This window comes from Balaenoptera borealis (assembly GCF_965194805.1).
Source record: "Balaenoptera borealis genome assembly, chromosome: 9".
Classification (NCBI taxonomy): Eukaryota; Metazoa; Chordata; class Mammalia; order Artiodactyla; family Balaenopteridae; genus Balaenoptera; species Balaenoptera borealis.
This window is the reverse complement of record NC_138873.1, coordinates 50603028-50629417: the sequence shown is the minus strand read 5'-3', so window position 1 is coordinate 50629417 and position 26390 is coordinate 50603028. Positions and strand designations below refer to the sequence as shown.

Sequence of the window (26390 nt, the reverse complement as noted above, 5' to 3'; positions counted from 1 at the left end):
CATGGGTTGCCGCCACTGAGCAACTCTCTCATGAAGAGCATCTTTGCTTCCCAGCTCAGCCTGCCACAGCCGCTGGATCCACAGAGCCTCCAGGTGTGTTGAGAGCTATTTTTATACCAATCAAACATGCATTGTGCTGGAATGCCCTTTAGCCTTGGTAGGCTCCCCTTCACTCACATGGTAGAGTGGGCTAGGCCCCCATGGCCCGCTGTTATTCCCAGTCAGGGGCTCTCCCTCTAAACCGCTCAGCAGGCTAATTGGGAGCTTATCTGCTCACAGCTGGTAGCAAAACCAACACCTGATCTCTTCCGTGTAATAAATAATAATGATAGCAATTATGATACATAAATTAGGTCAGCAGCTGAGTTTTGAACAGCCCGGTAACAACATGCGTTATCGAATGTAATCCTGGCAACTATTATTGCTCCTAGGCACTAACTATATTACCCACCTGCTACAACTAAAGAGTTTGAGGTTCTAGAAGGCCAGAGATCAGACTGCTGCATAGTCATGGCAACACTAGGTCACAAACTGTATCAGTTATCTATGGCTTCAGGGCAAATTACCCCCAAATTTAGCAGATTGACACAATAAACATTAATTATCTCATATAGTTTCTGAGGCTCAGGAGTCTGGGAGCAGCTTAGCTGGGTAGTTCTGGTTCGGGATCTCTCATGAGGCTGTGGTCAAGGTGCTGCACCTCTTAATGGGAAGAGAAGCAAAGAATTTGTGGACTGGGACTTCCCTGGCAGTCCATTGATTAAGACTTCGCCTTCCAATGCAGGGAGTGTGCATTCGATCCCTGGTCAGGGAGCCAAGATCCCACATGCCTCGTGGCCAAAAAAACAAAACATAAAACAGAAACAATATTGTAACAAATTCAATAAAGACTTAGAAATGGTCCACATCAAAAAAATCTTTAAAGAAAAAAAAGAATTTGTGGACATATCTTTTTTTTTTTTTTTGGCCTCACAGTGAGAACTTAGTTCCCCAACCAGAGATCGAACCTGTGCTCCCTGCGGTGGAAGCTCAGAGTCTTAACCACTGGACTGCCAGGGAAGTCCCTGTGGACATATCTTTAAAACCACCACACAAGCCCAGATCTTTTGACTCCAAAATCTCCAACTTAATGTTTTTATGTCACAAAGCTAAGCCAAGTAATGCCAGCATCAACCCCATGTAAGTCTCACACTTCTACCTTCCCTAGCTACAAGACAGTGACTCTTGGCCCAAGCCTTGACCCTCATTTAGACCCGAAGACAGGGTTGGACCGTGACCATTGGGCCTGCTCCTGCTGCCTTTGAGTGTTGCCTGGGGTTAGGTGGATGCAGGTGTCCTGGCTCCCTGCTACCTGAATCAACTCCAGCTCTAGGAATTGTCTGAAGCCAGTACCGAGTCTGGAAGTGTAGAATGGGGTCAGATGGACAGGCCCACTATATCCAGGGCTGCATGTCATGCCCCAAGGAGTAGGGGGTGCCTTGGCTGTTGGACAGTGATGTGGAGAAGACAGAGGCCCATGTGTAACGTTGTGGCATTGGTTTTGAGTTGGTGCCTAGAACTGGAGCACAGTGGAGATAAAGGACAAATATTTAAGGTTTGTAATATTGAAAAAATTTGAGTAAGTTTACTTTTTTTGATTATAAATATGTACCATTGGTTTTATACTATTCTGGGACTTCTAAATACTGGTGTTGACTATTTACACTGAAATCTTAAGTACCCTCTGTGTTTAGTCACTTTCTGAAAAATCAATTTAAAAAATAAGATTATTACTCTCTCCTGTGCATCACTGGGGACTATCCATCAAGAACTATTTCTACATAATAGAGAAATCATCCCACAGTGTTTTGGTGTGCAGACACAGACATCTTGTTCATATACAAATGTCTGTTTCTTATGGACATTATTATGCAGCATTATTATATTTATTTTTTGGTTCTTTTAGGCATTTGTGCTGTTCCCTTGGAGAGCATTTCTGGAAGATGGAGGACTGTTTCCAGTTACAATTAGCAGCCCAGATACCCTAGAATATAAGATGCAGGTAGGATAGGTCTTCCCACTTGTCACAGAGAGAGCCGAATGCAGACCGCAAAGCAGGTGTCATTGGGTCCATAGGTCTGATCCTTCATACTCTAGTCAGCGGTGAATAATTTATGAGATAAGCAAGGTGTTTGGTTATGAAACTGTAAACCCAGTGCTGCAAGGTGAGTCATGTTTTCTTATGACAGAAGAAAATCATGGTTTCAGCTGGCATCAGACTTGAAACAGCTGAAATACTCATGGCTAATAATGATCTTGGGGAGTGGTCATCCATTTGTGGTCACTCTCTGGGCCTCTTAGAGTAACTCCCAGGCTGGCAGTTCAGAGACGTGTGACTACTGACCAACCTACAGTAGTAGGAAGAGAACTCTTTAAGCAGGACTCAAAGGGAGAGTCTCTTTCAATTATACGTTTCCCCCTGATTATTTAAGCAAGTATTATTGTGTTTTCATTTTTTTAAATAGAAAATATTTTAAAAGTATTATTAACAACATTAAAGTCAATGACACATTTGCTTCAAAATAATATGGAGGTGGGGAGTGATGAAGATGGGACAGGACTGGCCATAGGTTGGTGGTTCTTAGGGCCGGGTTATGGGAACTATTCTGTTTGCTTTTGTATGTGCTCAAAATTTTCCATAAGTAAAAAGATTTTTTTTTTTAAGTAAAATAGTAAGAGTGGTTAAAAAAAAAATTAATCATAGTCCCCCACTAGGGGACGGTCACAGTTCATTTTGGTTTTTTTCCAGGATTTTCCCTGTGCATACATGTATCACACTATAATACACCACATACGGACACCACCATAAGGTTTAGGAAACTTGGACTTCCACACAGAGCCGAGAGTCTGATATGTTCAAGGGGGACTTTGAGCTAGATATGTTGCTCTGATTTTTATGGATTTTTTTTTTTTAATAGTTGAGAGCATGGGGCTTGTAAACACAACTACTCCTAATTTTCTCCCTCAAAACCACGTGTAAAGGATACATAGAAGTGTTTAAAATGGATGTTTTGGTTTCGTTTTGTTCCTTTTTGTTTTTAGCTATGCCTCTGTAGGCTGAGTGACCATGACCTCAAGGTAGCTCATGGAGAGCTGGCGGGCATGCAGCTGCTAATGGAAGATATCCTTCTGAGTAACTATCATATGATCATGGAGGGTCCCCCAGGATGGCAGGCCACACTGGACAAAAATACACAGGTATTCTTGGTGAACGGTCTACGTACTTGACCAGTGCTGCGTCGTACTGAAGGACCTTTCTATCTGGGAGATGGACTAGATAGCTTCATCCATCCCATAGCCTCTCCCAGGGTCCCGGGACTGTGCTTATGCCGCACGGGAGCAGCAGTGAAGCAGGGGTAGCCCGTGAGAGCCCCTCCAAAGTGCGTTCTTTCACAGCAAGTCCCATGATCAGTGGTATATCCATTTCTTTTAATTTTAAAACTAGAACAAACTTCGTGGGGGGTGGTCCGTTGAAACCAATTTGAACTCCAACTGGCTGCTTTTCCTTGTGAGTCTCACACATTTCGGGCTGGAGTCGGCAGGGTATGACAGAGGCCCCAGGTGAACATCTCCAGCCTGGCTCCTGTCTGCATCACTCCGCTAGCCCATGGACTCCTAGGCAAGCACTCCCTTCTCCGGACTTGTCTCCCTGAAGCTCTAAGGTACCAAGAGCCAGTAGTCCCCCTAGTATCATAACTTGAAGCAATTCTGCATGATTCTGGAACCAGACAGAGACTTGTCTGGACATGGGGTAAGCTAGCCAGTGCCCCCATTTAGAGTCCCCTTTTCAGAGCCAAAGTCTCTGCACCAGCCATTTCCATTTCCTTACCTTCCATCCACTCCTTAGAAACTGTGATCTGTCTTCTTCCTCATCTCACCAAGACTGCTCTCACTGAGAGCACCGTGGTCCTTGTCACTAAATCTCCTGGATACTTTTCAGTCCCCTTCCAACCTGACCCCTTAGCAGCATTTGACACAGTGTGTCCTTCTTGAAGCCTCTCTGCCCTTAGCTTCTAAAGCACAACTCTCTCCAGTTTTCCTCTGACATCGTGGGCCATGCCTTCTCAGACTTCTGTGTCAAGTCCCCTACCTCTGCCAATCCTGAAAATGTTGCTTTTTGGGTTCTGTCCCACTTCCACCACTGCCAGGGCTGCATTTTCACTTCCATGACTCTAGCCACTTTTGTCTTTGTGGGCCCATTTCTCCATTAAAAAACATGAAGAGTTATAGTTTACAACTGTGTTAATATAAAGAAAAATATATTACTATCATAAATTATAGCATTTTATTCAACCTAAATATTCTTTTTTTTCTGATTTTAAAGGAAATTAAAACATTTTGTGGGCCCTAAGCACTGTGCCTTCTGTGTCTAATCAATAAGTTGGCCCTGAACACTATTAATAGAACATTATTAATTAATAATGTCTATGATTGAGATCTGTTCAGAGGCTTTATTAACTATTAATTTCTTTAATTCTCACAATAATCCCATGAGGTAGGTACTTTCATTATTCTCATTTTATAGATAAGAATACCAAGACTCAAAAAGGTTAAATGATATGCCTAAAAGTCACTTGCCGAGAGAGAAAAGAAACCCAGGTTCCAACCTAACAGTCTGGCCCCGGAGCTCCCTCATACTCTTATCCATGATATTGCTCCACTCCTCACCCTCTCCCTGGGCAAACCCAACTACTTTTATAACTTGGATGGCTTTATGCGATGATTCCAAAGTTTACATGTCTAGTCCAAATCTCAATGCTATCAGATTCATATGTTCAACTGCCTTGTTCCATCTCAGAGACACCGTGTCCCAAACTGAGCTCATTTTACTGCCCCTAAATGTGCTCCTCCTTCCTTATTCCCTGTCAGTTAACCACCACCTGCCCAGTTGCCCAAGCAAAAAAAATCTGGACACCCATCTTTGATTTCTGTCTATCATACCCCACAATCAGACACCAAGTTCTACTATCCTATTATTTTAATATCTTTCAAGTTTTCCCCATCCTCCCTCAGCACTCCCCTCCACCAGTCCAAATCACTATCATCTCCTAATGCTGGGCCAAGATCATAACCTCCAAAGGACTCCCTGTATTCCCTTTGCCTCCTTCACGTCCATTCACCAGGATAGTATTTTAAAATGCAAACCCGATTATGTCACTTCCCTCCTATAACTCTTCAATGACTTCCAAATGCCCTGAGAATAGAGTCTGGGTGCCTTAACCAGATCTTCACAACCTGACTCTTGCCAATATCTCTACCCTCAACTTCTTTTATTTTGTCAAATGCACCATGCTCTCTCCTCAGGACCTTCATGCAAACTGGCCCCTCTGGTGGAAAACTTCCCTGTCCTCCCACTCTCTGCTTCATCATCTGATTAACTCCTACTTATCCTTCAGATTTCAACTTCCAAACCACTCTTTCAGAAGCTTTATCTGATCTCCCACCTTTGAGCCAATGCCCCTCTGTGCCAGTTAGGGTGCACCTGCTAGAAGTAACTAGTCATGACTTAAATTAGAAAGTGTATTAATCTTTCCAAACAGGTCTAGAAGGAGGCAGTTCATGTTGGTGCAGGCACCCAGCTCTGCCATCCTGGGTATGTCAGCAAAATGTCTCCCTCATCCTTGTAAGATGAAGACAGGAGCAAAAAAGCTTTCTCCTTAAGGGGCTTTGTCTTTTTATCAAGGAGGGAAATCTTTTTCAGAAGACTTCCAGTAGATTTTTCTTGTGTCTCACTGGCTAAAACTGAGTCGCAAGTCCATTTCAGGCCAACTAGTGGAAAAGGAAGTATGTTAGATGTGCCAACTAAATTCCACAGCGGGATTCAGTGCTTCACCCAGAAGGAGCATTTGCAAAGCTGGATATAGACCAAGTAGTGCCAAGACCAAGAAGCCTGCTGGGCCCTTTGGTCCTTCTGTTTACTCTCTTTTGGCCCTGTTTCTGATGGATTACCATCTTTCCCTGACAATCCTACCCTCCCCTGCCTTGTTCTTTATCCTGTTTCCTGTTCCTTCTCCCATCCTGTAAAACACTTAGGAAGAGAAGACTTCTCTTAACAGGAATATATTAACAAGGTAAGTTTGCTTTTAAATTATTATTTATTTTAATTAGTTTTATTTTATGATTGGTTCTATTTAAGAGTATTTCAATATTCATAGACAATAGGCAGCACTGGAATTTATACTGCCTGTGACTTAGGACTCTAGGTTTCCTGTCCCAGCTATGCCACCAGTTCTGTGACCTCTTAGACTTCAGTCTCTAAGACTCCCAAGTGAAGGTGATGGATTAGCTCAGGACCTTTAAAATGCTCCCAGGAGCCCTGGGTTCCTCAGAGGTACCTTGGGGCTTTTTGAGTGGAGGGACCCAACTACATGGCCTGTAGGCAGCCCCCTGCTTGCCACCATGCTTGGCCTTGGTCTGTTGGATATCTTGGATCACTGAGTAAGATTTCATTTGCTGAAAGGCTTCTGAGGATAAAATAAATTTGGAAATGCATGAATTAGCTGATTGTTGAGGAGGTAGGCTACTAGGTGGAAGGGTTGCCAGCTGTTGGCAGGAGTTCACTCTCCCCTTGGTCTTGCTTGTAGTTCTTCCCCTAACCACCTCTCTTTCTGGCGGCCCCACCCCCATCCCACCCTCCCCATATGTTAATAGCACTGATCTAGGGTCCAGTTACATCAGGTGGTGGTTCTTCCTGTTCCTGGCCAGGAAACTTGAGTGTCCAAGGTGTTGTTACCTGAATGTCCTCTGAGTCCCTTCCTGTCATAACATCATGGTCCAGGTGTGCAAAGGAAAGCTCCTTTTCCTGTACCTGAGACACTGTCTTCAGGCTGAGGGTGGGATACAGGTTCCCCTTCTGTCTGTCACTCTCTGGATAGCCCTGGCCCTCACATCGCTGGTGCAGGAGAGCAGGGACATGAAAACCTTATTCCCTCCACGTCCTCCCGGGCTCACAGCAGCCCCTCATCTTTCCAAAATGCAGAGGCTAAACATGAAAGGCTCAATTTTTCAAAGGTAGATAAAATATTGGCACCCAAGTAAAAGAGTTTTAAAGTGAGTGGTTCACAGCTCAAGCAGAAAATTGAAATGGAGACATTTCTCTCCTTTCTATATACTGTCTATTCAGGAAGGATGCTTATACTCTCTAAGCTCTACATGTGCTGCTGGCCTGTAAACCATTCCTCCTGGGGAGAATAGTCATTCTCCAAAGACTTCGTTCTGCATGAGCTGAATGAATGTAAAAGGTCATCCTGTAGTGGTCTATGACTAATAAAAAAAAAAAAAAAGAATTTCTGTAATGCTTTCAGCCAGATTTGTCCAGAGTGCAAGGATTCAGAAGTTGGTTCCAAAGCAGCCCAAAGACCTCCAGGCTGCTGGGGGGCCCATGTGATGCAGTGATGTCCCTTGCTTTGCTGAGATCATTTCTGGTGCTCTGGAAGCAACTGGAAGTGCTAAAGGATCACTGGGGCCGACTCAAGCTGGGAGGCCAGGACATCAATTCTCCCTCTCTCCACAAACAGTTCTCGGAGCTCTATGGGTGAGTGTGCTCAGGGGGAAATTCATGTGAAGGAGTGGAACCTGGGATCTGGCAGATTACTGCCCTTGCTCTGAGGGTGACATTTGGTCCATGAATTTGGTATGCCTAGCCCCACTGATCACAGAGGAAGCTGGGCAGTGTGTCTCTATGAACAGTGCTTTACAGGAAAAGCTGAGTTCTATTGACTGCAGGGACAGCCCTGGATTCCACTGAGCAACACTGTATATCATTTACCCAGAGTTCTGTCCCTGGGAACTGGTGCTTCTGAAGTGTCTCTTCAGTGCTAACTCTAAGCTTTTTAGCTCATAGGATCCCAGTGAGAATTGAGTGGGGAGTGCTGCTGCCGTGACCTCCTCTCCGCTCTCTGCCCCATTAGGCCCAAGTCTAATGAGTCTCTGAGAGTTTCAGGCATCACAGCCAAGGGTACAATATGGTGCAGCATGAGGTGTTTAGTCTGCAGAATGCTATGTTGTTTTCTCAACTTCAAGCCCTGGCTGGGATGACTTAGCTGGCGGGAAAGGCATGTGGTTTCTGCCATGTGTCTGTAACCAAACAAGCATTCACTAAGCACCCAACCACCACCCCAGACCTTACTGAGGGTATTAGGGCTCACTTTGGTGGTCTAGTCCAAATTGTCTAGCTTATGAGTTATGACAGTCAGCTTTCCTGGTAAACAGGGAGTGAGAAGACTTGTCAATATTTTGAAGAATGAAGACTGAAATTAAATGTGCCCAATGGGAAAAGCCCTCACGATTTAATATTGACTAAGGGAGTGGTAACTGTGGTGGATTTAGATGTCGATGTAAGTGTCTGTGATAAGTTGGGAGGTTTATGCATGATGACAGGAAACAGAACATGAATGAAAAGAATTGTCAGAGAATCTGAAAGAGAAAAAATGTTCGTTAATTTCTGTCTCTCTTCTTTAATAGAACTGCCATTCTCTACCCCAGCATGAAAGCTATAGCTAGGCGGATAGGGAAAGAAGATGAATTTGAAGGACTTATAATAAGTAGTAAGTCTACTCTTCTCCCCAAAGGAGCTTCAGAAATTGAAATAAAAACTCAGCAGGTATGCAGGAGCTATTTTTTGTTCTTTTTCTTTTCTTTTTTTTTTAAATTAATTAATTTATTTATTTATGGCTGCGCTGGGTCTTCGTTTCTGTGCCAGGGCCTTCTCCAGTTGCGGCAAGTGGGGGCCACTCCTCATCACGGTGCACGGGCCTCTCACTATCGCGGCCTCTCTTGTTGCGGAGCACAGGCTCCAGACATGCAGGCTCAGTAATTGTGGCTCACGGGCCTAGTTGCTCCACGGCATGTGGGATCCTCCCAGACCAGGGCTCGAACCCGTGTCCCCTGCATTGGCAGGCAGACTCTCAACCGCTGCGCCACCAGGGAAGCCCCCTCTTTTCTTTTTTAATAGATCTTTATTGGAGTATAATTGCTTCACAATACTGTGTTAGTTTCTGTTGTACAACAAAGTGAATCAGCCATATGCATACATATATACCCATATCCCCTCCCTCTTGTGTCTCCCTCCCACCCTCCCTATCCTACCCCTCTAGGTGGTCGCAAAGCACCGAGCTGATCTCCCTGTGCTATGTGGCTGCTTCCCACTAGCTATCTATTTTACATTTGGTAGTGTGTATATGTCCATGCCACTCTCACTTCACCCCAGCTTCCTCCTCGCCCCCCAACCCCCTGTCCTCAAGTCCATTGCAGGAGCTATCTTGAACTTGACTTGAAAATTTGCTTTATGACATTAGCATGTAAAACTACAGATATACCCAAGTGGTGTTTTTTCTAAGAAGATAAGTGTATATTGAGGGTTTGTAAATTGCTGAACAGACTGAGGAAACTCAGTATGTAAAGGTATGTGGGGCTTTGATTAAGCAAATAACTACCCTTTAACATCTCAGTTCTGTAAGTCTAGGTTTTCATATTTTTATTTGCCTCAAATTAAAGTGCACCACTGCAAAAAAGACAATAGAAAACATAACCACTAGCATCTTAAACATAAAATCCTGCACACAGGTATCCCCCCTGCAACACGCACACTCATGGAAGTGGAACATTTAAAATAGCTCCTGTGATTGTTTTCCCGAGAATAAGACAACACAATTTATGTACTAGTCTATTTGGTGTGTGTTGATGGTCTATGTGGAGGGGTTGTTTTCCCAAGTGTTTGTTCCTCTTGGTCCTGGGATGCGGGCTCTGCCTGGCTGTGCTTATTGTAACAGGGAACAAAGACTCTAGCTGGTTGGGTGTAAGTGCAGAGGTGCATGTCCACTGAGCATCCAGGAGAACTCAGCACTCTCCCCCCGCCCCCCCGCCCACACACACACCCCAGTCCCAAGCCCGTTGCTTACCCTTCTGAACTCTGCTTCCTCTCTAGCACCTGGGGTCCTCTGACAGGGAGAAACGTGGGCTTTGCAAGCATAATGGGTAGAGTAAGGGCTCAGGGGTATTGGAACACAGTTTTTTCTTGATCACGTATGGAGTTTTAAATCTTCCCGTGAAATCCTCTTCGGTAACTAAATTGAGTTTCAGACCTAAGCGCTTCTTATAATAACAGCTCATGAAATTCTTGGCCGCATTTAGAGACTCCAAAACACAAGAGGTCGCTTCAGACATTGAGCACTTTGCAATTTAGCAGAACCTGGTAAAAAGGGATATATTTTATCAATCAAGATGTGGGCCAGGAAAAAAAGATGTCTGTCTCCAAAAAGGTGCATCTACCCCACTTGGGAACCCAAAAAAAGGAACCGTTTCTTCTTCCCCAGGAGAGAGTAACAAAAGGACAGGACCCAGCCCAAGGCCCTTATGCAAGAATTTAGGAGCCTAGAGTATAAGCTAATGGTGGAGAGTGAGTGGCTCTCAAACTGCTTACTCTAGCTTCAGAAACTTCTGGAAAATCTTGAAATTCATATGATCCAGGAGGTATTAAGTTAACAGAGAGATAACACTGGTTGTATCAGAAAAGTCCAAGGAGCAGCATACTCTCCCTGTAGGTAAAGTATGTTTATTTTATTACTTTATAAAATAACATTTTTATTATTTTTTCCTAATTATGAAAGCAATCCATGTGTCCATATTCATGGAAAAACAAAAACAAAAACACTACAATGCCCAGAAAATAGTATAAAAATTACTTTTTAACACCTTGGCCCAAGAAATAAGTACTTAAAAAAAATTTTTTTATTGAAGTATAGTTGATTTACAATGTTGTATTAGTTTCTGGTGATTCAGTTATATATTCTTTATCAGATTCTTTTCCGTTGTAGTTTATTATAAGATATTGACTATAGTTCTCTGTGCTCAGAGAGAAGTACTTTTACCGTTTTGATATATATTCTTGACTTAAAGGGCTTTTAAGTAGAAAACATTTATAAACTTCAGTCTCTGCTGATTAACTCATAGCTGAAATAAAGTTGAAATGGGGGAAACACATAAAGCTGTTTCTTATATATAAGCGTATATAAATATATATCTTAGAAATACATATATTTGGGGTGGGAAGACAATCAAAATTGTTTCATTTGAGGTCTAAAGTCAGGGTGACTTAATGGGCAAGTGACTAGTGCACTCCCACAGGACTCTCACAGGGGCACTTGGGGTTTAATGCTTTGTAGGTTCCATCTTGTACTCTTCATTTTCACTTAGAATTTGTATTTTGTAAGTGGCATCCAGTGAGTCAATGGAGGATGCACCAAAGGCTTGTAGCCTGGGCTCACACGCACTCCTGCTGCCTCCCCACCTTGCCAGGAGGAGTTCTCAGCTGCCTGTTCCTCTGCCCTCTGGCACCCCAGGCACCACTAACTTCCCCCTCACCATCCGCATCCAGCAATGGCTGCCACTCCCCACCCAGTGGGGGCCTGAGCACGGCGAGGGCATGTGTAGGGCGTGTGTACCTGACAGCGTTTCAGGGACCCCAGACTGGCAGCACCAGGCTATGTTTGATGGGTGACTCACTGGGTGTGAGCTTGTTGCCCATCCCTGGGAACCTAGAATATCCCAGGGCAGAGGTTGCAATACCCTTGGGGTTGCCCATCCGCGGTAGATAGGAGCAATGGGCCTGCAGGAAGAGGAGACACCCAGCTCAACTTCCTCGCCCCTGGCTCGGCACGAAGCCTCAGTCCAGTAGCTAGTAGACCAGGTACATTCATGCACCAGTCACAGGGCGGGGCCCCTGGTGCCTATGAAGGTTCTACTTGCCCTGAGCACATCCCCATGCCAAGGAGCCAACATTAAAAACAAAAACACTGTGACAGGTCAAGAGAGAGACTGAGGAAGAAAGAAGAACATTTTATATTTTAGTACCTTTAACGGCACTTTTTTCCTGCTTTTTTTTTTTTTTTAATAAATTTATTTATTTATTTATATTTATTTTTGGCTCTGTTGGGTCTTCGTTTCTGTGCGAGGGCTTTCTCCAGTTGCGGTGAGCGGGGGCCACTCTTCATCGCGGTGCGCGGGCCTCTCACCGTCGCGGCCTCTCCCGTTGCGGAGCACAGGCTCCAGACGCGCAGGCTCAGTAGTTGTGGCTCACGGGCCTAGTCGCTCCGCGGCATGCGGGATCTTCCCAGACCAGGGCTCGAACCCGTGTCCCCTGCATTGGCAGGCAGATTCTTAACCACTGCGCCACCAGGGAAGCCCTTCTCCTGCCTTTTGAACAAGGTCTGCGTTTTTATTTTTCATGGGGCACCATAGATTATGTGGCTGGTCCTTTCTGAACTACAGTGTCTACCCCTAACTCCTACTAATTCTGTAGGAAAATCCACAACCTTTGAGCTAAGGGGAGTTGTTTGACTGACAAAATAAAAAGGGTTTCCTTTTGAGACAAGGTTCACAGACATTGTAATGTTAATTAATAACCTCTGTGGGCATCTAAGACACTGTGGTTTTATCAGTGCTTCGAGTAACTGAATTCTGTAAGCAGGACTTTGGGAAAAGGCTGTGCAGTGAGAGAGCAAGCCCCCACCAAATGGGCATCTCTGACTGTCACCAGAGAGTGGAGTGTGGTTGAGCTCCGATTACAGAACATTTAACAAGACACAAAGCGTCTGTTGTTTGTGCCGTGTTTGCTGCATCCAGGCGGTTCCCTTCCGAGTCCTTGGAGAAAATCCACAAGCTCACGGCAGGTGCAACCATCTGCACGTTTCAGGGCTGTGATGCTTCTGAGAAGTCCGGTTGGGGGCCCAGGGGAGGAAGTGTCTTTGCTTTGCAGCTGTGCTGTGTGTTGCCTTGTGCAGGGTGCTTGTCAGCTGTGCTTGGAAAGGGCCTTCAGTAAGGGGCTGGTGGGAGTCAGGCAAAGGGGAGGGGTAGAGTTATTTTTAATGGTGGTAAGGTTGATATTACCAAACCTTACCAAAACCTAGAGTATACTGGCCAATTCTAAAGTCTTGTTCAGATTCTGTACTCTTAAGATTTTTAAAATAAATGCCAGTAATGAGGGTGTTTTGTTATTGTTGGTTTTTGTTTTTGAATCATGGTTCAGCATGATTCGGTGGAGAGGCCTGGGTCTCCTGTGCTGAGTTCCCCCAGCACAAGTGATGGAGTCCCCACTGTGTGCTAGGGGTGTTTTTATATTCTTCGACTTAGTCCTTCTGAGACCTCTATGAGCTGGGTGTGTGGAAGAGGGTGATAAAACCTTGGAACTCACACTCACCTACTGCTCATCTCAGCAGCAAGAAGCAGCCATAGTGGATTGGGCTTCCAGCAGGGGCTGCTGCTTCATGCAGAGATCACCATTTGTGGTCAAGGTTAGCTTGGGGCTAGGGGTTTCTCTGGAGGGAGTTGGGAATGGAGAGTATTGAGAACAGGGGACATCACAGGCTCAAATACTTCTGCCCTATTTCCTTCCCTCCTCCCCACCTTGTCTTGGAGCTTAATCTTTTTATACAGCTTCTGAATGAGCTTCCAGTTTGTCAGTGAGCATCTGAAAATGTGGCAGCCACACCTGGTCTGGTGCTAGTTCTTGGTAGCTTGTGCTCCCCTGAGAGTGATCAAAAGCAGCCCCAGATATCCTCACTCAGCCTCAGGGCTTGCTTAACAAAGAGATGGGCTCCACTGATTCAAAAAGGCTCTGCCATTCCCCATCTTTGACATTTTGGCATTGAAGTAATTTTTAATTGATTTTCTAAATTTCTCTGAGCAGTTTATAAGGCCAGCAGCCTCCAAAGTGGAGGCATATATCCCAGGGGTGTGGGAAGAAAATACTAGAACTTCTAAATAGATTACATCTGTCTGTAAGAAGCCCATGTTACACTCTACACTAAGGTGTCCTGAAGTGACCACGGGGAAGCAATACGCAAGAGAATAATAAGAAAGAGTAGAGTTGACAGTACTAATCCTAGTACATGCTTATCTTTAGCCACATTATGAGGTTAAAAAAGATAACCTAATCACATCTAAGAAGTCAGACAAAATTTTTTTAAGTCAAAGAAACTATTGGGAATGTGGATTGAGGTTCATTCTTATTGTTGATGAATCTCACCCTATGTACATCATGCTTTGCAATATTAGCCATTGATAGTACTGAAGGTAGTTATGAATACATAAACAGACATATGTTAAAGGTGAGTGAACAAAAATGCTTTTCTTGAAGGAAGCGCAATCAAAACATTTGGGAGAACATGGGCTAAGTCAGCATTTCCCCGGCAGTGTGTCCTGGAATACTAACTCCTCAGCATGTTAATGCAGTAGTTCTCCCAACCCCCCGTCACTAACAGACCCATGGATTACCTGAAGCTTTCCATTCCCTTGGTAGCACAAGCCAGCAAAGTACTCACTAATCACAGCCTTTGGGTTGCATACGTTTACCTAGCATCATTGATCGTTGTTTGCTCCAAACCTGTTTGTGCCAGTTTTACTTGTCATTGTGTTTGAGTAATTTAATTATTATGTAAACCAATGAAATAGGAGTACAAAAAGAAAGATCTGTTCTCTAAAAACTAAGTTGAAATAGATAAAGTGTGGTACATCCAGTCAATGGAATATTACTGAACACTAAAAAGAAATGAGCTATCAAATCATGAAAAGACATGGAGGAAGCTTAAATGTATGTTACTAAGTGAAAGAAGCCAACTGAAAAGGCTACATATTGTATGATTCCAACTATGTGACACTCAAGAAAAGACAAAACCATGGAGACAGTAAAAAGATCAGTGGTTGCCAGCAGTTGAGAGAGGAGAGAACAATGAATAAGAGAGCACAGAGGATTTTTAGGGCAATGAAACTATTCTGTATGATACTACAGTAGTGGATACATGCCATTATACATGTGTCCAACCCATAGTTTCACAAGAGTGAACCGTAATGTACACTGTGGACTTTGGATGATAGTGATGTGTCAATGTATGTTCATCAGTTGTAGCAGATGTACCACACTGGTGTGGGATGTTGATAGCCGGGGAGGCTGTATGTTTTGGGTGAGGGTGCAGGGGATTTATGGGAACTCTCTGAATTGTCTGTTCAATTATTCTGTGAACCTAAAACTTCATTTAAAAAACAAAAAATGATGCTTTTTGATTGTTTCATGGTCTTTCAGATTTCTCTCCATAAAAAGAAACACACACACACTAGAAATTGTAGACCACACACTATGTATTATGATTTATAGAGGAAAGATGGTACAGAACTCCAGTGAGTGGTTACATACAAAGAAAAAGCCTAGGCTCTATGTTAGAAGATTGGCAAATGTTTGTATATTTGTGTATTTTTAATTTAAATAAAATGTTTAAGATAGTGCATGTCATTTTTTAAGCATTCTCTGGTTTAACAGACTTCTTATGATTGACCAACCAACTCTTAGTCTTGATTGCATTGGACAGGAGGATTTCTACTGTGTTTTGCAGGGGTTAGGGAAGAAGGGTTTTATTTGCTTTTTAAAAATAAGTTTGGGAAACTGGGAGTAAATAATGTTAGAAAGGTACCTTTACTCCAGACTTTCTCAGAGCCTTTACTATCCTACTGTGTGTTGAATCTCCAGCGAGAGAGTATGAAATGTTCTTTGAATTTATTTGACCACAGAACCCTTTTATTCCCTTGGGAATATCTTTCATCACCTCAAAGAACTAGTGTTCTGGGGAGCAGTTTGAGAAACACAGGAGTACAAAATTCATACATATGCTTGAAGCAATAAGGTTTTCAACCTACCCATTGCCCCCGGCCACCCAGCTGATCAAGAGAACAACTGTGATTGGCAGTTGTGTGCCTTCAAATTTCAGTTCTGCCTTGGCTTAGGATGCAGGGGCCGCTCAGGTGCAGAGCCTTGGTGGTTGTGTTAGAGACGTGAAGTGCTGCCAAACCAAGATGCCCTTCAGAGGGAGGGGGCTGTGTGGGTGTGGGGTGTTCAGAGAGGAAGAGAGAGGAAGTGGTTTGGCCACCAGGAAGTCAAAGTTTCCTTCAGTCAAATGACCTAGGAACAGAGTGAGAGGGAAGAAAAAACCCTAATTGTACCCCCAGTGTGCTATCTCCCTCCCACCTCCATGCTTTGTCTTAAAGAAGCCATGCACACACACACACTGAAAATGGGACACCTTTGGAGACCACCAACACCACCTGGCCAGGAACTGTTTCTCTTGGATGAATTCTTCTCATCCTGACTTCGCCTGACTCCTGCCTACAGATGCAGGTGCATGTCTGAACTTGAACTCAGGAGGAGGAAGCATGCCGGGAAGAATTCCCAACACTTCAGTAAAGTATTACCCCCTCAGGTGAACCCATAGCTAAACCCCAAACCAGCTCTGTGGGCATTTGCCAGGTGAAGATCCCCAAACTAGAAGTGTGTGGGCCCTCGCAAGGCTTATCTGTGAACCAGAGACCTGCCAGGCGAGTACCCTGGAAAAAGTATCCAGTTTCTTATCTGAACATTTCTGAAACATACATGAGCTCTGTCTTGTCAAAGTTTAGACTTATGGAAGTCTTAAACATCTTAGAAGCATGAACTTCTAGGCACAACATTAACTCTTGGATTTTCTACTTCAACTATGCTAGGACAGTGGTGATATGTCTATTCACCTTTATTATTAAAGAAAAAGCAAAATCAGATTTATTTGTTTATGATGGAAAGTAGCCAATTGTAGAAGAGATGTGGAATTCCATTTTGAAAAACAGGACCCCTGATAAATAATAAGTGCAAATACCAGAGGCTCCTGCTCTGTCATGTCCACATTTCTGGGAGGATTTTGCTGGACGCTTTCTCTTGTGTACACTGAGTCTCCCGTCAGAAAATGAAAGTATGAGTAGGAAATCTCATCTAAAATTAGAAACAGGTGGGGGCAGGGAGAGGCCCTGTGGGTACACTTGCTGGTGGCCAGCCCCACCCCCAACAGAAAAGGGAGTGGGGCGGGGCTTGGCTTCCACCTCTGACGCCATAGGGCTCTGTCAGTTTCAGGACTCCCCTGGAGTGGGAAGAGGAGAGAAATAGGTGAGGTAAAATTTACAAACAGCTCATGCAGCTCAATATCAAAAAAACAACCCAATCCAAAAATGGGCAGAAGACCTAAATAGACATTTCTCCAAAGAAGATCTACAGATTGCCAACAAACACATGATAGAATGCTCAACATCATTAATCATTAGAGAAATGCAAATCAAAACTACAATGAGATATCATCTCACACCTGTCAGAATGGCCATCATCAAAAAATCTAGAAACAATAAATGCTGGAGAGGGTGTGGAGAAAAGGGAACCCTCTTGCACTGTTGGTGGGAATGTAAATTGATACAGCCACTATGGAGAACAGTATGGAGGTTCCTTAAAAAACTAAAAATAGAACTACCATATGACCCAGCAATCCCACTACTGGGCATATACCCTGAGAAAACCATAATTAAAAGAGAGTCATGCACCAAAATGTTCATTGAAGCTCTATTTACAATAGCCAGGACATGGAAGCAACCTAAGTGTTGCTCAACAGATGAATGGATAAAGAAGATGTGGCACATATATACAATGGAATATTACTCAGCCATAAAAAGAAACGAAATTGAGTTATTTGTAGTGAGGTGGATGGACCTAGAGTCTGTCATACAGAGTGAAATAAGTCAGAAAGAGAAAAACAAATACCGTATGCTAACACATAATGTATGGAATCTAAAAAAAAAAATGGTCATGAAGAACCTAGGGGCAAGACAGGAATAAAGACGCAGACCTACTAGAGAATGGACTTCAGGATACGGGGAGGGGGAAGGGTAAGCTGGGACAAAGTGAGAGAGTGGCATGGAGATATATACACTACCAAACGTAAAATAGATAGCTAGTGGGAAGCAGCCACATAGCACAGGGAGATCAGTTCGGTGCTTTGTGACCACCTAGAGGGGTGGGATAGGGAGGGTGGGAGGGAGGGAGACGCAAGAGACAGAAGAGATATGGGGACATATGTATATGTATAACTGATTCACTTTGTTATAAAGCAGAAACTAACACACCATTGTAAAGCAATTATACTCCAATAAAGATGTTAAAAAATTAAAAAAATTTAAAAAAAGAGGTGAGGGAGGTTAAGAGGTGCAAGCTTCCAATTACAAAGTAAATGAGTCATGGGGACGAAATGTACAGCAGAGGGAATATAGTTAATAATATTGTAATAACTTTGTAAGGTGACAGATGGTAACTAGATTTATGGTGGTGATCATTTTGTAATGTATAGAAATATTGAATCACTATGTTGTGCACCTGCAACTAACACAATGTTGTAGGTCAATTATACCTCAATTAAAAAAGAAAAAAAAAGGACTCTCCTGGGGCCATGCGCGAGGAAGTAGGCCCCACACGAAATAATTGACTTACACAAGTACTTTTGCTCTCCCATATGGAAGTTAAAGAGTGTTGACATACTTCATTGTTCCAGCACTGTCATACTATTTTTAAATTTGATTTTATTTTTTAACAGATAATGCACTTACCTGGTTCAAAATTCAAAATGACATAAAACATATATATTTGGCAGGCTTGTTGCCACCATTGACCCCCTTCTGCCACCCCTATGTAATCATCTTTTTCAGTTTTTAATATATCCTTTTCAGTGCTTTTTATACATATACTATTTCATTCTTTTATTCAATACCTATTTCCTAAGCACCTGCTATTTTCTAGGCTATATATTTTAAGCACTGTATGGGGAATACAATAGTCCCCCCTTTTCTGTGGGGAGTATGTTGCAACACCCCTAGTGGATGCCTAAAGCCAGGGCTAGTACCAAACCCTATATATATATAGTATACTGTGTTTTTTTCCTATACACACATACCTACAATAAAGTTTAGTTTATAAGTTAGGCACAGTAAGAAATGAACAACAATAACTAATAATAAAATCGAACACTTATAACAATATATTATAAAAAAGTTATGTGAATGTGGTCTCTCTCGAAATATTGTACTGTACTCACCCTTCTTGTTGTGATGGTATGAGATGATAAAATGCCTACGTGATGAGAGAAAGTGAGGCGAATGACACTGGCATTGTGATTTAGCACTGGGCTTCTATTGATCTTCTAACGATAGATCAGGAAGAGGATCGTCTGCTTCAGGTGACCCTGGATCATCGGGCCATTATGACGTCCATGGTTGGATGTCAGGAGGAGACTATGTTAGTGGTTGGGGATCCCGGGTGGGGCGGGATGGAGCAGGATGGCCCAAGATTTCATCGTGCTACTCAAAACGGTGCTCAATTTAAAACTTATGAATTGTTTATTTCTGCAAGTTTCCATTTAATATTTGCGGACTGCAGTTGACCACAGGTAACTAAAACTGCAGAAAGCAAAACCACGAATAAGGGAAGACTACTGTACATCCTAACTGTCATGGAGCAAAAATCCTTACTCTCATGGAATTTATCATCTAGAAGGGGGTAGACAGACAATAATCAATGAACATAAGAAATAAGAAAATAATGGAGTGAGGAGGATGGTGGTGTGAAGGTTCAAAGGGGCACATTGTAATTTTAAATAGGGTGGTCAGGATAGACTTCACTGAGAAAGTGACATTTTGAGCAGAGTTGAAGAAGGAGAGGGAGTTAGCTATGTGGGTATCTGGGGGAAGAGCATTCCAGACAGAAAGACAGTCCATACAAAAGCCCGAAGCAGAGCATGCCTGTCCTATTCATGGAACAGCAAAGACCCAAGTGTGGCTGGAGTGGAGAGAGTGAGGGAGGGTAGTAGGAGACGAAGTCAGAGAGGAAGCATGAAAAGACAACAGACTGTGCAGGAGCTTGCAAGGACTTTAATGTTTACTCTGAATGCGATGGGTAGCCATGGGTAGTCCATGATGACTTCAAGGCTTTTGACCTGAGCAATTGGGAAAACTGAATTGCCATCAGTTGAGATGGCAAGTTAGAGAGGGAAGATCAGAAATTTAATTATGCACAAGTGAAGTTTGAAATGCCTTTTAGACATCCAAGAAGAGATGCCAAGTGGATATTAGATCTAAATTTGAGGGTTGTCAGCATACAGATGGTATTTAGCCATGATACTAAATGAGATAGCCAAGGGGGTGAGTGCAGATAGAAAAAACAAAAACGGTGAACCAAGGGCTGAGTCCTAGGACACTCTAATGTTAAGAGCTGGCGGTGGAGTGGGGAGGCAGGAGGAGAACCAGCAAAAGGAACCTACAGGGAACAGTGAGGTAGAGGAAAACTAGGCAGGGTGGTGTCCCAACGTCTGGTGATGGAAGTTTCTCAAGCAGGAGGAAGTGACAAATTGTGTGAAATGTTATTAGCAGTCAAGTAAGACCACTGGCTTTAGCCATGTTGAAGTCACTGGTGTTTATGACAGAATCAGTTTCAGTGGAGTGGAAGGTAAAAGCTGTGTGAGTGAGTCTAAGAAGGATTTTGAGAGAAGTCACAGACATTAAGTATAGACATCTCTTTCTGAGAGATTTGCTAGAAAGGGAGCAAAGAAATGAGGCAAAATCTGACAGGGGAAATGGGGTCAAGTGGAGAATTTTTATGAGGTGGGAGGAATAATGTGTGCTCTTGTGAATGGTTCAGGAAAGAGGGAAGAAGTGATGATATCAGAGAAAGCCAAATATTTGGACCAATGACCTTGAATAGGCTTGAGGGGATGGTCTCTCCCTTTATTGTATTTTCTGTATCTTTCTTATAAAAGATAGCATTTTATATCCACTTTTCTACACCTTGCATTTTCCACTTAATCTGTGGTTCTTTTCACATCAGTACATGGAGAAATTCTTCTCTTTTTTCACAGCTGCATACTATCCCATTGGAAGGATATACTACAGTTTGTGTGTTGTTTCTAAGTTTTTGCTGTCCTCAACAATGCTATTCTGAATAACTGTGTGTATGCCTCATCACATATGTGTCAGCCCTGTTGCTGCTTCAGTGCAGGAGCTAAAGTTCATCTTCTGTGGCTCTCAACATTTCTAATCTGTGACTCTTTCTTCTCTCTTTTGGATTTCCTCCTCTTTTTTTATTAACTCTGCATTCAAATTGATTTTGCCTTGTAACACCAGCAATGTACTTAAATAGATAAATATAATAGCTCTTCATTTATTTCTGATAGTTGTGTTAGGTCAAAATAATTGTTCAGATACATATAGGGACTTTATGAAAACAGATGCCATATAGGATCAATAATTACATTTGATTTGGGATTTTTAGTTATGGTAACAAAATATTGTTCACTGGACTTCAGAGGTGCTTTTCATTAGGAATCTTGTTAGAGATCTTCCTTATTCCCGTGTTCTGAAGGATCCTGTGTCCTCAACCACCACCTCCCCTCCCCTGCCTCACCCATTAGTTTTTGTGTATTTGGAAATGACAGCTTGTGTCCAGTGTTATGTCTCAGACAGTTGCCATCTCGTAGCTATTAATGGTTGTTCAATGTTTCCTGGTACTAGTGTTGGTATGTTTCTCCCTTAGATCTTTGGAAACACCAAGTCATGAAGGAAAACTTTTCAGTTATCAGACCACAAATAGTTGAAAATTTTGTACAGAGATTACTGGAGAATTACCAGGATGGTGGACTAGAGGTATGTACTGAAAATTAGTCATCCTAGAGTGTGGTTTGCTTTTTTTTTTTTTTTTTTAACATAAACCCAAACAAGAAAGACTTTCCCTTCAACACATCTGCTAATGCTTCCCTTACTCCCTTAGAGTTGAAGATGTGAAAACTGAGGCTGAACTCAAAGTAGAAATCACATGTTACCATTTTAATTTTGGAAAAAGACTGATTTCTAATTAAGTTGGGAGAGTAATTAGAATATGCATGTTGGCTAATTTCAGATTTGGCCAATTTTTTAGAGTAAACTTGGAGTTTATGGATGAGTTATTTTTAGCAATATTTCCTGTTGTTGATTTTTTTAGTATAAAAATTTTAAGAGAAAAAGCGAAATAGCCTATGAAATCACTACCTAGAAAACTTCTTTAAATGTACAATATGAAGAAAACGTAACAGCTCAGAAAGGTAACATTTTCACCCCTATTCCACTCCATCATCCCCAGTTTCCTCTCCCAAAGGAAGCCAGTATCAACAATTTGTATGTATGTATATGTATTTGAATTCATAACAACTCCATATAATATGTATTTAACAATAATATATATTTAATACATACAACAGGCATACACACAGTCCTTGGAGTTTTTAACTGTTTACTATCGACAGGAGGTACCTTTCTAAATCAAAGGAATCTGCTGAAAAGGCAGGATAAGAGAGTGTATGTGGATATTTGGCCATAACAGAGTTTTTAGGATCTTTAAGGAATTAAGCCTTAAGTGCAGTACGTAGCTGTGAATCCAGTTTCCTTTGAAATTCAATCATTTTTAAAAGCCTGCCTTAGAAAAATGTGCTCAATTTTTTGGACAACATTTTCTCCACATTTATATTTTTCTAAGCTCTCCAAATAGTCCCCATAATTTTATAATAAGCACTTCAGTTCTTATTTATAAGGTAGAGAATTCACAAGCTTGGTTAGAGATACACTATTCCTCAGAATTTACATGTGATTTACATGTATTTGTTTTAAGCTTTCAATTATACCCTTTGTGGTGCTGTGTATTCTGATGAGGGGGTGAAGTAATTCCTCTTGGATCCCTGCAGTTCAGTGATTCTCAAGCAGAAGTACAGAGGTGATTAAGGTGGGGTATGCTCAGAAAAATGTTTGAATCAAAAAATTTTGTGGCTTTCCTTAAAAGGAAGGAAATTCTGACACATGCTTCATTATGGAAGACATTCTGTTACGTGAAATAAGCCAGTCACAAAAAAAATAAATGCTGCATGATTCCACTTACATGAGGTACATAATGTAATCAAATTCATAGAGACAGAAAGTAGAATGGTGTTTGTCAGGGGCTGGCGGGTGGGGGAATGGGGAGTTAGTGTTTAACGGGTACAGAGTTTCAGTCTGGCAACATGAAAAGAGTTCTAGAGATTGATCACACAACGTTGTGAATGTACTTAATGCCGCTGAACTGTATACTTAAAAATGGCTAAAATGGCAAATTTAATGTATGTTTTGCTATGATAAAAAAAGCAAACAAAAAGTTTGTGGCTCAAGATCTGCTCATCCATTATCTATGTACTTCACCCCAACGTTGAAGACAGGATCTTCTGGGAAAGAAATGTATTAGTAAACAGGGCAAATCTAGATCAGGCACAGCTGAAACTCAGGGCACACTGAAGAGGCTGGTATCAGCCTGTGGTTGTCTTGGAATAACAGGATTCCAGGATGTTAGGTCCCCCCAAAGTCTGTGCCTGGTGGGCTTCTAGTCTCTTCTGGATCATCTGCAGTGACTGGGAGCTCACTCTCTTTCAATCCTCACCCATACCTCCCCACCCCCATTCCTGGCAGCTCTTGTTTCAGGCACCTCTTACTGAGTTGGATTTGGCCTCCCCACCGTCTCCACCATGGATCCTAGTTCTGTCCCTGGGACACCACAGATCATGGTTCTGACCCCTCACAACAAGCCTTTAGATATCTGAGGGCAGGTCAGTCAGAGAAGCTCAGTTGGGCCATTGTTAGCATGTGCGAATCTTCTGTAAAATTACAAGTAGGGCCAGCTCCAGGAGGACAGACCCCAACAGGTGCCCCTCTGGGTGGTGGATAACAAATTGTTACCCCTTCCTTCAGGCGGTACAGCCTATACCAGGGCACATGGACAGGGAAATGGTGCTCCCCTCACCTGGGTGCCCCTGCGCAGAGCAGACTGCACTGATGTGCAAGGAGAGCCTGAGCCCCACCTTCCCTCCTTCAGCCTAAACCAGCTTCCTTTCCTTCAACCTCTATGAGTGCCCCACCCTCCTGGTCAGGATCCTCTAAATTCAAGGTTGTCTGGCCAGCCAAGAGTACCCTTGTCCTGGGTGCTCTGCTTTGATTAACGCCCATGAATGTTAGGTTTTGTCACAGCTGACTCATTAGGCTGACTCATTAGGCTAACAGCCACCTGAAGCCCACACATGGCCTTCAGGCATCCTGCTACTGCCATATTATTAGCCTTGTTCTTGTTCAACTTGGTCCGCTCTTTGAACCTCTTGAAATCTTTAAAACTCTGGATTTTTATCATCCAGCATACTCTCTCTCTCTTCCAGGTTCATGTCAGCCTACCCTTGGTATCCTCCTTCAAGCCTTTAATAACAGTGTATGAAAGGACAGGCCCCAAGTGCTGTGCTACCCACTGTGGGTCCCCTCCAGGCTTAACAGGTACTATGGGCACAGTCTTTCAGTGACCAGAAACTCATCCGGTTGTCCTTTCACCCAGCCCATGTTCTCCGTTTGTCCAAAAGGACATCATAAGAAACCTTCTCAGATGTCCTGCTGAAATCCAGATACACTGCATCTGCTGTATTTCCTGAGGGAAAAGTTTAATCTGATCTGACTATTCTTGAACCCATGTTGGCTTCTCGTGATTTTTGCTTCCTTCTCCAAATTCTAGAACACCAGCCTTTCACAATCAGTTCTAATATCTCGGCCAAATTTTGTACCAAACACACTGGCCTGAAGTTAGAGATTGACCTTTTTTGCAAATCAGAACTGTAATAGTCTGTTTTGTGGATTCCAGAACCATTTCCATTTATATGCCGAGAGTCATTCACTCATTCAGCAAGTGTTTATAGATCTCCTGTTTTTTCTCAGATGCTTTATTAGAGATATAAAGGCAAAAGGCACAGTCTCTGCCCGCAAAGAACTTATGGAAGAAGTTAGGTGAACCAGCAATGTCCGGAAGAGGCTCTTCACATTAAGCACTTTGATAGAGGCACAAGTGGGGTGCTATGTGAGCTCCAAGAAGGGTGAATACAACCCAGCTAGGGGGAGGGGTGGGAAGTAGTCAGGGAAGACTTCCTGGAGGAGATATTGTTTGGGCGAAGTTTTAAAGCACAAGTCGGAGTTGGCCAGAGGAAGAGGGGCTGGGGAGGGAAGGCAGCAATCTAGGAAGGGAGTTATAGCAGAGTTCAGAGGAGGACATTGTAAAGGTAGGCAGGGCCAGATCCTGAATGGCCTTGTGTGCAATCCTTATGAGTTTGGATTTCATCCCAGAGTCAGTGGGAAGTCACTGAAGCATTTTGTCAGCAGAGGTAGGTTTTAGAAATATCATCAAAACACCTTGTGTGTGCCTGATGTTAGATGGATTGTTATGAGGGGCTCCGAGAGGAAGCAAACCACAGAAGCACAGTTTGCTCCCAGCAGGGTTAGACTTTTGCCATAACAAGGCCTGGCACCTACCATGCTTCACCCCAGGCTGGATCTCCAGAAGAATCCATGGGGCAATCTTGTGCTCTTCCAGCCAGTGCCATCCAATACAGTTCAGGTTTAAATGTTGGTGAAGGAATCAGCCCACTGGAGGGCACTGGGCCAACGGTCGTTACTCTGGTTCTTATGGAACCCAGGGGCCTGCCTTGGAGGGGAAGTTGGCAGATGAAGCCCCTTTGTGCTGCACTTTGACATCGAGCTGGCTTTTAGTAACCTAGGAAGGCAGGGGTGAGTTGTAGAACAGCTTTTGAGAAACAAATTGCTCTGAGAGCTCATAGGACTGTGCCAAAAGAAGCACATAGGCTGTAGTCCCACAACAGATGCTGCTCAGGTGGCTCCAATGCTGCTTCTGGGAGGGCAAGTACCATCTGCAGAAGCAAAGTTCACCTGGAGAGAGGGACTGCCGGGAACTGGGAGTCTCCCGGCACCTCTCTGTCACCTGTCAGTCACTGCTGCCTGTCTGCCCCACTCAGACATGGTCCACTTGCCCACTGCAGATGCTCTTGGCAGAGCCCTTACTCCTCTCCCTGCCTTCCCACTCACCCCCTCTATGCCATCACCTTGAGCTGATCTTTCAGCCCAGCCTCCTGAGGCCTCAGCAGAGCCACTGAGGGAAGGAAGCAACATGATTTCTCTGGCCTCTGGAGATGCTCAAGGGGAGTCCTGGCCATTCTCACCTCTTTGGTGTAACACAGACTCATCCAAGGCTTCCTCCTTGACTGGTTAAAATAGCATGCTGGCTAAGAGAGGATGGCAGAGGGCCACGGTGGTTCAAGTCTGCATTTCTGTTTGTTTGGGATCCTATATCTGCAGTGGCTATGGAGGCATTAGTTTGAGAAGCGTTTGCCCTGTGGAGGCCATGCTGGCATGCTCAAGTTTGGGCACTGCTGTCCAGGACAGAGAGGGGTGAGTCACTGTGGCTGACTCCAAGCACTGGGCCCGGCCCACCTGGATGAGGTCACCGGCCACACCTTGATGACCCCAAATGTGGTCTCATGACTTCTCAAGGCTTCAGGCTTTCAACGCACTCAGTCTGGGAAGTGCTGTCTTTGTCAATACTAATTCACGTAGCCTTGGCCCTTTCACCATAAAGAAGTCAAGGTCCAGGGGAT

General features: G+C 43.4%; 1 protein-coding gene across 1 annotated transcript in view; it reads left to right on the top strand.

The window, feature by feature from the left end:
* Window positions 1–26390, top strand: part of LOC309634769 (uncharacterized protein) — a 176377-nt gene that overhangs the window by 120493 nt on the left and 29494 nt on the right. Inside the window, 8 exon segments of the mRNA XM_082405182.1 lie at window positions 1–93; window positions 1946–2041; window positions 3082–3237; window positions 7344–7573; window positions 8503–8641; window positions 10465–10514; window positions 10516–10580; window positions 21452–21561. Of these exon segments, the coding sequence (XP_082261308.1) occupies window positions 1–93; window positions 1946–2041; window positions 3082–3237; window positions 7344–7573; window positions 8503–8641; window positions 10465–10514; window positions 10516–10580; window positions 21452–21561 (939 nt within the window).